At 47.5% G+C, this 13,728-nt stretch overlaps 1 protein-coding gene across 10 annotated transcripts in view; it reads right to left on the bottom strand.

The window, feature by feature from the left end:
- The window catches only part of DOCK11 (dedicator of cytokinesis 11), an 89,722-nt gene extending 76,777 nt beyond the window's left edge, over window positions 1-12,945 (bottom strand). For 8 of the 10 annotated variants that reach the window (XM_032123729.1, XM_032123724.1, XM_032123730.1 and 5 more), the window contains exon 1: window positions 3,937-4,125. In XM_032123729.1, the coding sequence (XP_031979620.1) occupies window positions 3,937-4,038 (102 nt within the window). In that variant the 5' untranslated portion in view covers window positions 4,039-4,125. Of the gene's footprint in view, window positions 1-3,936; window positions 4,126-7,683 lie in introns of those variants that run through there. The other 2 variants (XM_032123726.1, XM_032123728.1) reach the window with 2 other exon arrangements.
- Between the last annotated feature and the right edge of the window lie 783 nt (window positions 12,946-13,728).

The following is a 13,728-nucleotide window of genomic DNA, read 5'->3' as shown; positions in this document are numbered from 1 at the left end:
CCTCCATGGGGTGCAGATGGGGTGAAGGAGAGGTGCACAGGCACCTCCATCAGAACAAGGGCTGCACACCTGAGCACACGTGCATCCTGCTGTCAAGCATCTGAGCTTTGCAGCTGCTCAGGTCCCACATCAGCCAGTGCCTCTGAGCAGGGTTCTCCTGCCTTGCTGCTCAACTTTCCCACTATCACTCAGCAACATCAAAGGATGGGAGGAGGGAGATCGCACTGAAGGTCTGAGCCAAAATCACCCATGTCCATCCACCACCAAAGGTCCCTGAATGCTCTCTTTCAGCTCTAGCCCAGATACCTCTCCCAGGTATCAATCAGCACTTTGGCTCTGAAGCTGTACTTCTAACACAGTATTTTACTGTTGGTGCTCCAAGGTTTAAGCTGCAGGTCATCTCTTGGTCAAGAATGGTTTAAGTTATCACACTTGGGCTTTGACTCCTCCTTTCTTTAACCTAATCTTAAAATTTACTTTTATCTTTCAAGTGTGCCATTTATCCCACCTGCCAACAAACACTTCCATTAAATGTCTGTTTATTTAAACAGTGACATTATTTTTCAATAGCCTGCCAAAACTTCATCTCCAGTTGTAATCAGTAGCACACATCAGGGACCATTCAAAGCTGAAATTGATACTACCTGCCCTGCAGCCTCTTGAAGAAAAGAGCACAGAGAGAAGTAGGGTTCCCACAGAGCATGGCTGCCTGTGGCACCCCAGCACTCCCAACACTGCTCTGCAGGGTTGTGCCTGCTTTCAAGGGATTCCTGCTGAACTCTTCCTCCCTGCCAAGATCTCCCCCTACACAGCTTGTCTGTGAATGAGAACGACAGCCGGGATGCTGGGAACAGCAGCAGAGTAAGAGGGAACAAGAGCCCCAAGTAAACTGCACTCCATCCTTCCCCATGCTTCCCACAGGGCCCAAAGTGCCCCTGAGCTCCCCACCACAGCCTATGCTTACTTTCCCTGCTGCAGCTCCAGGTTACAGCCCTGCTTACCCCGACAGGAACAGGACTGACTGCATCCTAGCAGCTGGTCCAAAGGGCAGTGGGTGGACACAGGTACTCCACGACATCTTGGAAAGGGACAACCTCCCCCCACTGCCAACCGCCACCATATCCAATGCTTCCCTTTCACAAGCACAAAGGAGCAAAGCCCTCCCAAAGTCAACAACATAAATCTTCTCCTTGCACTAGACAGGCATAAATAGAAAAATAGGAACAGAAATAAGATGGCACGGGCTTCACTGCACCTGCAGGACAACAGTTTTGTAACCACACTGTACCAGACCGCGCTCCCTCGGGCTGGACACAGTGCTCCTGGCTGGAGACACATCTCCTTTAAAGCACAAATTGTGGCTCTGTACAAGCTGACCACTTCCATGATGCTAAAAGCTTTCCTCACTGAGATGTTTTCATTTATGAGCATTTCATTCACTGACTACAAACAGCTTCTTACTCCTTGTATCGAGGAGTGCCCCGAATGACCAAAGTGCTGAGCTCAACCAACACACTGAAAGAGACCCATAGTGCCCACTCCTCCTGGGGATGAAGGTGTGTGCTCTGGTACCTGCAGCATTAGCTCTGCTCACCACCCCTTCATCTCCTTCATGCTCACCACCAGAGATACCTGTGCTTTCAGGTACAATTGCCCCAAGGCAAGTAGACAGCCAAGGCCCCTGACAGGATGACCCAGGGAGTATTAAACTATTCACACGCTTTTTATTGACTCAACACCTGCTGTGTTCAAGATGCAGGAAGAGGATGGGATCCTGCCAGGCAAAGGCAATCCAGTGCAACTCCAGTCTGCTTCAGAAAGTCCTAGCTCCTGACATCCTGGGACACAGTGCATCACTTGCTGCCAGCCTGCTCCACCCATTTATCAAACACCAACTCCTATTACCCGTGTACCCACTGGCCACCCCCTGCTTCCCAGGGGCACCGGTGAGCTCAGCACTGCCCCAGGGTGAGGCAGAGCTGGGATCACAGCCTGCTAGCACAGTCCTGATGCCGGGCCCTTCCATCTCCCCCACACTGCCTGTGGCAAGGAAAGGGTAGATTGGATGGGGAGATACTCACACAATGCTCTGCTGCCCAGCACCATCAACTCCAAAACTGAGACTCACCTTGGGAACCGGATCAGAAACTATTACTTCTCAGTCTTGTCCTCACTCCACCACTCCCCACCATCATTTCCCAGGATCCTCTCTGTACCCTCCCAACAACCAGCACACCAGTGCGCAGACAACCCTTCCTCACAAGGATAACAAACTAGTAGATAGAGAGGAGCCAGCTTTTTGCTGAAGCAAACCTCATCCTTAATCACTGAGGAAGGTCAAAATGCCATCTGAGACAGTCCTATAAGCTCATGTCACCCCCTTCCCCATTCCTGGATTACTGCAGTGTCTTATGGCTCTTCCTAGTGATGCAGAAGTGCTGGGATTTATCCATTGCTGCTGAACTGTCAAAAGCAGGAAACCCTGCCAGGACCTAGGGATCAGAAACACCTGCCCTCACCCTTCTCTGGTGCATGACTGCAAACACACAAGGCAGCACAGCAGCTCTGGGGATTTGCCTGCCAGAAAAGGAGAGAAAAGTTGGCAGGAAGTGTGGACGATAAAACCCTAGACAAGATCAGAAGAAGAGTGGCTGCCTGACGGATGCTGGACTCTGACAGCTCCTTGGGGTTCCTGTCAAGGTTTTATTTATCTTCATCTGTAGTCCTACCCATCCCTTCCCTTTCTAAGGGGAGGAACCTGACACAGGCACCACATAACCATTTGCCTGCAGGATACCAAAGCTCTTCTGGTCCTAAATATGCAATTTTATTTTTAAGGAAAAGTTTCATCAGCTTGTACAAAGCCTTTGTTCCTGTGTATTTTTTATGAAAGAGGGAAAGCAAATCACATGGAAGCCCATAAGGATCCCCGAACAACCGCACAGAGGACGCAAAAACTAGCACTAGGAAATCAGGCTGGATTATCACCATGGCTTTTTTTTCAGGCTTTAAAATCTGTAAATTTACAAGAAAACTCTGTTTTTAAAAGAAATATTCAAACTTCTCAATTTATTTAACAGCACATACCATTCAGTCTAATAGTAGAGAAATAATTGGAGTTATTTGCTGAACTTGTACCTCACTTTCTGCATATTCCATTGACTAACCTTTCTTCCATCAAAGTCAAGGTCAAAGTTGATTACACACCACAGTAATTCAACGAGCACCAGTGAAACACATCCAACAAAGCCCCGGGAAGCTGTGAGCTGACCCCGGTATCCTCCCAATGCACAGCACTACCATTTGCACAGCTGTGAGCACAACAAAGGCAACCTGCTGCAGCATCCCACATGCCGGGATGAAACGTATCTGATAACGCACGTGACTTTCACCCCAGATATTTGAGCGCGATTCCCGCGATATATCGGGCTCCCGGCTTGCCTGTGCCTCTCACCTTGCCAGGTCGCGCCCTTCAGTCCTGCCCTATCCATGTGCCGGTTCCACACTGTCTGCACCCTGTTACTCCGTTACCTGTTTACTCAGTGCCCCGCACTCACAGGTTCCCGTTCATTCCTCCTGCCACCACCCCAGCACCAACGCACGCCAGGATGAGGAGCCGCTTCCCTGTGATCTTCTCGGCTCTGAGCGCTCAGAGGGGCGCGGTGGCGGCAGGTGGGCAGGCCGGCGGGATGGCACGGCACAACACACATGGAGGGGATCCCCATCCCCTGCCTTGCCCAGCCCTTCCCAAATCCTGCCCCGCCGCGCCCTGCGCATCCCCCGCTCTGCCCTTTCTCCAGGGCTTCTCCAGCCCCCTCCTCTTCCTCTCTCCGCTCTCGGCGCATCCCCTGCCCAGCGCTGCCGGGCTCCTCCCGCTGCCGCCCATCGCCGAGTGGGACCCGGGAGCGGCCCCTCCCAGGCGCTGCCCGCACTCACCAGGACGAAGGAGCTGCGCACCGCCTCCGAGACGCTCTGCCGCAGCTCGGCCGCCGTGCCCGGCTTGCTGAGCCGCTTCGTGAACTTCCTCACTTCCGACATGGCGACATGATCCGCGCCGAGCCAAACCTGAGCCTCCCTTTTGCTCTCCCTCGCTGCCGCCAGGCGGGCGCGGCCGGGCCGGGGCGGGGCGGGGCGGGGCGGGCGGAGCCGCGGGGCGGGGCCGGGGGGGGGGGGTCCCTGCTCGCCCCGCCCCTCCCGGCCCCGCTTTGTCCCTGCCGCAGGTGCCCCGACCCCCGCCCGGCACACGGAGAGCTCCGGCGCCTCGGCCGGGCACGGCCAGACCATGCCCCGCCGCCACCGCAGGGGATGCTCGCGGTGGGGCTCCGGAGATGCAGCAGCGGTGTGCCCAGCAAGGGGGCACGGCGTGGCGGGGCTCACCCGAGGGCAGCAGCCTCCGACTGAAGGGGCCGGACATTCAGAACATTACCCGACGGAGAACAACATTATTCAGTGCTGAAGGGGCACGGATCCCCTTAGGCTGGTGATCTCCCTGCTGTACCAGATGTTCCTGTAAGGCTAAACTGGATCCCGGACAAGACCTTTCTATTGAGCATCTCTCTGCTGCATTAAAGTTATTTTTCTCCAGTAAAAGTTATTTTTCACAGTAGCTGGCTGTGTTTTGGATTTGTGCTGGAAACTGTGTTGATAATTAGGGATGTTTTCCTTACCGCTGAGCAGCGTTGACACAGTCAAGGCAAGAGCTTTTCTGTTCCTCACTCCACCCAAAAAGTGCTGGGGGTGCAACCAGGAGCTGGGGGGGACACAGCCAGGATAGCCCACCCCAACTGACTGAAGGGACACCCCACACCATATGGCATCAGATGACTAGTATAAAGCTGGGTCAGAAGAAGGAAGTGGGGACATTCAGAGTGTCTTCCCAAGTCACCATTACTCATGACAGAGCTCTGCTGTCCTGGGGCTGGCTGAACACCTGTCTGCCCTGGGAAGTTGTGAATGAATTCCTTGTTTTGCTTTGTCTGTGTGGGTGACTTTTGCTTTACCTATTAAACTGTCTTTAGTTTTCTCACTTATACCCTTCTGATTCTCCTCCCACATCCCACTGAGGGGAAGGGATGGAACACCTGTGTGCAGCTGAGCTGCCAGGTGGGGTTAATTGAGAAAACATCCAACCTATAGAATTTGCTATAGGAAAGTGCTTTGATTACAGAGGCCATGATCACATTTGCTTGCCCAGCTGCAAAAACAAGAAGTAAGGATATGAAAAGAAGGTTCCTTAGGACTCAATTCCTACTCCTCATTACTTTGTCATTATGCACTTCTTTTAAGGATGGCAATTTTGAAATTGCAGTAGAGAGCCTTTGTTTTGTTCATTAAAGCCTTTTAAATTTTTTTTTTACTTATTTTGTGTGTTGTGTCTTCACAGCAAGACATTGAATTGAATAGAGTTGCCATATAGTCATATGCTTGAGAAATTTACACTCATTGTGCCATATGATTGATTAAATACTACCTACAAGGATCTCACTGGAATGATAGGTATGCCATAAGTCACACAACATATAGAGAAATAGTTTTGATTATGAGAGCCAATCTGTAGGGGGTAATGAATACAGCCATTGTGATCCAAACCATTCAAAATGTTATTTGTGACTCCTAAAGCATGCAAGCCAGTTATTGTTCTGCTTTTTAGCAGTTCATTGAAGGGGCAGCAGTCACCATTTAATGTGAAACATTGCTCTGATTTTTTTACACCAGAGGCAAAACAAATCTGAAATTTTATTGTTAACTATCAAATATCTATTACATGTGGGACAGAAAAAGTTGATAAGTTAAAGAACTTGCATTCTCACAAACATGAAGCTTTTCCAAACCTAAGTTAAATGAAAAGTATTGTAATGCACAATTCCAGTAGCAGCCCAGTAAGGTTCACTTCTTTATCCCCACATCTGTGAACCTTCTTGCAGAGATTTTATCAACCACTTCAAATACTCACAGCACAGCTCCAGTGGCGCCCCTGCAATGAACTGGCAAATAAAATTATTAGGTCTCCTTCACCTGGCCACGAAAGGACAGGTAACACAACGATGCTTGTCACAGAGTGAGGGTAGCCCTGTTCATCCTGGCTACTGGGGAGAGCCCCTGGCCCCTGTGGTTCCTCAGAGGGTGCTAGGCACTGCAGGAGAGCCCGCACCAATGACTGGGGTCAACACCTGTGGCAGAGCCACTTCTGCCTTCCATTTGCTACATTAGGAACAGCTCTGAGAACCAGAGTGTTTGTCCAGGGGGAGAGTGCAGTGATGGTCACTTGACAAGAAATAAAACCCTCTCTAAAGCACAAACTCCACTTTTTATCCAGACAGAAGCAAAAGGTTCCTACTAAGATTACGAGCCTGGTTCAGTGCCAGTATCCAGAGAGTTGCCCATCAGCATCCCACTGACCTGAGCTCAGCAGCCAGGGAAGACCAGTGAACAGTGAGGTTGTTTTTTGAAGCAAAGCATGAAAAGGAAAATAAAAGCAAAGGGAAGGACACAACACGTGAAAACAACCTGCAGAAAGCTCTGACTCCCTCTAGGGCAGATTAAACATCAGAGTAAGAGTCTCAAGCACAAGAAGTGTTAAGGCAAGACAGCAGCAGCCACAGCACTGCTGTGACAGACAAACCCAGGGCTGCAAGGACTGTAGTTTTCATCTCCTTTTTCACGGGGAAAGAAGGCCAGTAATGGTTTATCAGCATAAGAAAGGCACCCAAGGACACCCAGGGGCATTCTGGAAGTGCCGACGAGTTGCACTGCCTCAGACAACCAAACTTTCTCCAACTCAGTCTGCCACTGGAATCTCACAGACTCAAATGTGCTAACATTTTCACCTCTTGTCTCTTTGTTGAGACTACAGCCTTGAAGTCCCCAATGTCATTTTGCTCCCACACCTGCCTGACTGATCAGAGGGTGAGCAGTAGCAGCAGCAGCTCATAGTACCCAGTAAGGATACACATTGGAAGGTGTAGCCAACCTGGGCAAAACAGCTCGCCTGCCACACCTCCTCCCCAGCTCTGCTGGACAGCACAAACTACGGGAAGAGAAAATTTGCAGAGGACATCATATTAGACTGATAGTGGGATCCTTCCCACTTACCAGTAGCACTATAGCACAGAAGATGCACTAAGGAAGAATCTCTTTTGTTTTTTGACAAATATCTGTCAGTGCAGCTGACACTGGCATAAGGTCTAGAACCATATATAAGGGACCCCTGGTCCAGCTCTGCAAACCTCCCAAAGGTGCTGAAGGGTTAATGGCAGGTTTAGGATTTAATTTCTCAAGCCATCCAAGATAAAAGGCACTTAATATTATCAGCCAATAATCCCATTTTTCACTGATTTCACTGGTTATCTGTGGGCCTTTCTATCACCTGCACATGAGCCTGTCCCAGAAAAACACTTACCTATGTGGTAAATTTAAGCACATGATTAACCAAGTACTTTGCTGCATTGGAGAGGATCCTGCATTCCTGCAGGGAATCTGCCAGACTCAGTTACCCATATCCAGATGTGCTTTTTTTGCTGAGCAGGAGGAGGATTATGCATGCCATTACATCCTCCATTTCCCAGCTTCAAAATTCCTGTGAGATACAGCTATGATGTTTGAATGTATTTCAAGTACTTCAAAATTTAAAAAAAACCCCAAACAAACCAGAAAGTGGCCATAGAATGATATCTGCACACTCACCTCTCTTGATAGCAAAGCCAAGACACAGACTGCCCCAGGTCCACACATGAGGAACTCCTTCAGCAACAATGTTTGTGCAGCTCGTGCCTCCTGCCAAAGCAAGGGACAAATGAAGTACTTGGGTATCTTGATCAGACATCACTCCTCAGCTGCACATGCAGCCAGCCAGCACCACTGGTGTGCTCAGGGGAAATCTGGGAAAATCTCAGGAGATAAAAACACTGTGCAAGGCTAGGTATGGCAAGAGCAGCTGGTCAGACACCGCAGCTATGACTGTGGTGCAACATGCCCTGTCACCCATCGCTAGAGCTGTCAATGGCACTGTCATTAAGCAGTCACTTGTTGGCTTCTCCAGGCCTGTGACGGGAGGATGCTCCAGCAGTGCAGCAGGAAACTGGTCCTTAGGCTGCAAAGGAGTGGCGTTAAAGGGCTGCCCTCTGCTGACTCATCCTGGATGGCACGGGCATAGCTCCTGGGGATGGGAGGAGCGCCAAATCTAAGCACTGCCTTTCCCAGAAGGGCACCCTCTGGGTGAGCATTCAGCTCTGCAGGATCACATGCTGCGGCCCTTCGTGCCAGGGCTGCTGTACTCCTTGCTCACCTCCTTCAGCTCCTGGGTATGGAAGTCACAGCAGCTGCAGGTGCATCCTGGCAGTTCCCACCTTCATGGAAGAGCACACAAGGGTTTGCAGAGACCTTGGGTAAACTCCTCATTGCATGAAGAGTCATTGAAGCAGCACTAAGAGGCACCACCAGTAATGATGAATCCATGTGATATGCCAGGCTGTCCTTATCACAGCCTTAAGGAGACACTATTGACCCAGCAGTCACCAGATTTTTGTATTTTGTATTTAGAAATTCTCCCAAAGCTTACCTCCTGAAAAATAAGGCAACTTCATCATATCTAAGAAAATCAGACCAAGATCCTGCTTCTGAAACACCCAGCATTAACTATTTTCAGATACAGAACTACAAATTAGATTAATAGGAATTCCAGCTGTCTCTAAATCCCCTCTTCATTTTTGATACGTGTCTCTTTTTCTTCTGCCAAAGAGAACTGAGCAGAGATAAAACCTCCTCATTCCATGTATTCTGCATACCCAGACAGTGGCAGGGAGAGAGGTCAAGACGTGGTTGTTGGTGAGGGCCAGCACTGGTCTCACTGTACAAGTGGAGAGCACTGACAGCAACTGCAGAGCTGCTGCCTGCACCAGCACATCATGAACATGGTTACACACAACAGTGACAGCACTGCCTTGGCGGCCTCACTGCCCCTGCAGGCTCCACCCCTAACCCCAGGGAGAAAGGGCAAGAACAATTTCTGGTAAGTTTGGAACACTTCAAGAGGCAGATGTTTGAATCTGTTCTAGTGTTTTACTACTCTGACAGGAAAAAAACCCCAATCCAACACTTTTTAAAATGTTTCTTTAAACACAGGAATTTCCTATATCTCATTTGTGTCTATGGCCACTTGTCCTTCCACTGGATACCACCAGTAAGTCTCCAACATTTATCCAGTCAGGAATTTTTACACATGGGCAAGATCCCCCTGAGATGGCTCTTCCCAGGGTAAACAGACCCAGCACTCTCAAGCTCTCCATAACCTGACTAGCCCTTTGCTGGACTCTCCCCAGCATATCCATATCTCTCCGTGTACTGGGGAGTCCAGCACTGCACAGTGATGATGCCGTCGAGCTGTTGCCCCTCTCTTCTGCACCCTGGAGTACAACTAATCAGATGGGAGTGATGGAAGGAAAGCACAGGGCTCAGTTTAAGCTGTAGACACAGCTGCAGACTGTAGATTGTTGCTGTAGACTATAACACAGCAACGTCCAGCTTATGAGTGCTCCCCTATTTATCTTCCTCTGCTTGAAAGCTTTAAAGATCATTTAGAGTAACTGTCACACACAAGAGCATTATTAACATCTCACACAACTCCCATGAGCAACTCTCTAGCTTGAACAAAGAATACAGCAATTAAGAGGTGGATACACACAGCTGCTGGACATCCCCCCTTAGGTCAAAATGCCATTGCTGCCTTGTCTCAGCCCAGTATTTTTCACAACTCTGTGAAAAGGCAGAAGAAAAAACTCCCTGATGTTTGTTTCCTTGTATAGATGTGTGAGGCCAACTGGAAAACAGTGTAAGGGAGGGGGGGTCACCATTGCTCACAAAAATCTATTTCACAATATGCTCTGCAAAGTCAAGTACTGCACAGGCCAATAAAATAAATCTCTCACCCTTTCAAATCTTCTTACTTTGTTACTGCTCTTAATTATTTGTTATCACACAGCAAAAGGAAGTAGCAGGTTCTTCCATAAAAACAGAGTCTGTTGAAAACTCTAGGCACAAACTGAACTAAGCAAAGCCCAGTAGGTCTAAAAAGACAAAAATGACATTGCGACATTTAGATATGCAAACAGGGGAAGTAAGTGGGAGAAGGATGGAAGACAACCACTTCCTGTGAGGCTGGTCACATACCAGGACAGGTTACCTAGGGAAACTGTAGTGTCCATCCTTGGAGATTGTAAAAGGCCTGTGCAACTCGCTCTGACCTGGGTGAGCAGAGCAGATTGGACTAGAGCTCCACAGGACTCCCTGGACCTTGAGTAATGTGTGATTCTGTAACAAGCTGTTCTGTTAATCACCATAATATAATACCAGCCTTTATTCAGGAGGGTACTAAAGGATAGGTTTAAATTTATGCATGGACCCTACAAAAATCAAAGAGTTACAGTTAGTGGGAGAAAAATCTTCCTGACACTGCTCTAAACATGTGCCCGTCACTTACCACAGTTAAAGACAAATTTACCCACAGGCTTAAACAAGTACTCGTGTTCCTTTCTGAACAGCCTTTTGTGTGTTGTTCTGTACATAGTACTTGGCTACACTTATTTTTCGTGCTCCATTTACTGAGCATTATAGTCTGAGCAGAATTCCCCACAAAAGCCTGAAGCACTGTCACAAATGCACATACAAGAAAAAATAACCAGTTTCTAACCATGTGAACTGAAAACCCTCCACTGCATCTTGGCAGGAGACCAATACTATTAGCAAAATATGAAAAATTAGGAAAGCAAAAGTAGCAGCTATAGACATCAGCATAAAGAACATGGATTCATGACTCCAGCAGCACATCCTCAGAACCAGTCGACATTTCCCTGCATCCTTCCAGTTTGTTCCCACTTTCACAGAATGAAGCAATATGCTTATAAGAAGTTCTCAGACATGCAAGGTATCATATAGGAAACTGGAGAAAACACTTAGAACACAGACTCTGATAAAACCCAAAAAATTTGCATTGCTGATATTCCAGCCAGAAGCAGCAGGCAAGTTTGCCTCAAAAGGTAACAGCTTAGCATTCCTTACACTCACAGGTTCACTTTGGATCATTTGAAGAGTGGCCATTTTCCAACATGTGTTCAGCAAATTGCTAATAACAGACAAAAAAAGCATAGTGCCATTCTGTGACTGATGAATTGATTCTGTCATGCCTATGGCTTAACAGTGTTAGCATCATACCAGCCGCAGAGTTCAGCATTGCTTTCAGTTAAAAAAACAAAACCCAGAAGAATCTCACCAACCAAAAGAAACAAAGACACCCCTACCCTTTTTAACTTGAGAAAACATGACTTGTTCAGCATCTAGAAATCAAATTTTAGCATGATTCATCTACTCAATCTGTTGTTTTTGTCCCTCTGCACATGCATGGGGCTTGGTGCCCAGCTCTGAAAGACACAAAGGTAGCAGAGACACAGCTTTGTTTCCACCCACAGCCAGAACCAGGTGCCAGGAGCCTGCTACAGCATAAATGAGGTGCTGAAGATGTGTGACATTTCAATCAGCTCATTTTATTGATTCTTAGGAACTGACTGGGTTAATTCACATTTCCTGCACCAAGGTTCCTCTGCAACGGCAATTCCTCACTTTGCTTCTTGGGAATGCTCAATCACTTTCTGGAAGCAGAATTTTGATGACATGGATGTCAACCTTTTGTTCTTTAAGAGAATTTGTTAAGCAGGCCCCTGGAAAAAACAGTCCAGAGAGAGGAAACTTCCTGCACAAAGGGAAGTGTTTTATTTCAACAGATTTCCATCCATGCTGTGCTTGTGTTCCAGGAACATCACTGCAGCGCAAGGGCACTCCCTGACGTACAGACAGTGAAGGCACTTGCCTGAACCAAACAGGCTCAGCAGAGAAATTGACATTTACCTGCAACTTAACATTTACCTGCAAGGAGAACTTGGAGGCTCTGGACAAAAGCAGAATGCAGTGTGTAAGGTACCAGAGAAGCCTCCAGACCCAGCAGTGGCCAAGATCAGACAGGACACAGCACCACTCAGACTGCAATAGCACTTAACTGACACAACTTTTGGAAGGAGAGGGAAAGAGGCACTGATTTCTGAACAATTAAAAATGAGCAGAACAGTTCAACTGGTGAAAAAGCATTGAGAATACTAGATCAGCGCAGGGGAACACCAGAACTCTGAGTGCTGAAATTCTAAATATCAAGACAAATGGAAGTCAGTCTTCCTCAAGATGAGCTTTGTTTACTGCCTGGATAACGAAAGCAATAACCCTTTTTTTTTTTTTTTTTTTACGATCACCTAAATCCTTAACAGGTCCAACACAACATCTTAATAGAGTTTCTGGCAGCTAATATGCAAAACTAACAGTTCAACTTATATCTCCAAAGTAGCCATGTTGGAAAAAAACCCAAAACCATTCAGATCATTAAGAGGTTACAGAGACTTTGCATAGAATATGTAAAACAACTGCCAAAATGCAGACCATTCATGTTGCAGAAATCCCTCCCGAAGCCCACTTAGCCCCACATGTACCTCCAACACTGCATGTGGACAGCAGCCAGGCCTTCAGTCACTCAAAGCTGGGTTTAACCCACTCTCTTCTGTGTATTTCTTACCAGCTAATAAGAGCTCCCTTCTCCTATTACTCATCCCTAATTTTTGCATTTACTATTTTAACTATAATATGGGAAAAGCAGGAATGGAACAGCAGCACACACACACACACACACACACACAAAAGCATCCAGTCTGGACTTTTTGTTTCAGAGACATGAAGGCCACAATGTGCCAAGACTCTGGAATTAAGGTACCTGTAAGCAAAGTGATGGCATTTGTACTGCACAAAGCAGCTTCGTAACTTGTATTAGTCAATAAATATGTAGAACATCTATAACAAACCCTAGAAGTGTTTGGGAATTGTAGAGGGATTCTTTGTGGAACAGGGGCATGTGATATCCCTGGAAAGATTGGACAACCCACGGTTGCTGAGGAAAAACCCCTGAACTGGCCCTGGCTGCAGGCAAGCCTGGAAGACACCTGGCTGCAGGCAGCCCTGAGAGTCCTTGGCAAAGTTATGCACTGGTCGGCTCCCCCGCTGATTAGAGGCTGTCTAGAGGGACTGGGTGTGAATCTTTGCAAAGTAGATACAAGCTTGCATAGTTAAACAATAAAGCGGAGAACGATGCTCAAATTGTATCAGTGTATGTGTCGTTTATCTGGCCAGCTCTCCAGCACTCAGGACACCCCCCCTGCAAAAGGGAATTGCTCACAGAAATCTCAGTCAAGTTACAGTCTTCTACAGATATTGCATATGTTATAGAAACTGATTTTTGGAGTCACAAACCAAATGTCTTCTTGTGCCACCCCCTCACTTCTGTCAATTCAGTGGAGCTCAAAGTAACAAAAGACCCTTGAGAGAGTTTCACTTGTTTCATCCATGCAGGTATTTTCAACTCTGAGTCAAACTCACCCAACTGTGTTAAACTGAAGATAATTTTATATAATGTATGTACCATTCTTGTATTTATTTTGACTGATGATAAACGCCTTGCAACTGCCTTTCTTGTCCAAGACAATTCTATACAAAGCCACAGCCAAATTCACCTGAGTAGGAAAGAATTAAAAGATGAGGGAGACTTACTTCCTGCCTTTCCATGTCTTTCATTCTTCCACTAATGGGAAGGAGAGGATTCTGTACACACTTTTGAAGTGTCCTCCTCATGCTAAACTATCATAT

The sequence above is a fragment of the Corvus moneduloides genome, chromosome 14 (genome assembly GCF_009650955.1).
Source record: "Corvus moneduloides isolate bCorMon1 chromosome 14, bCorMon1.pri, whole genome shotgun sequence".
NCBI lineage: Eukaryota > Metazoa > Chordata > Aves > Passeriformes > Corvidae > Corvus > Corvus moneduloides.
This window is presented reverse-complemented; position numbering and strand designations above follow the sequence as displayed.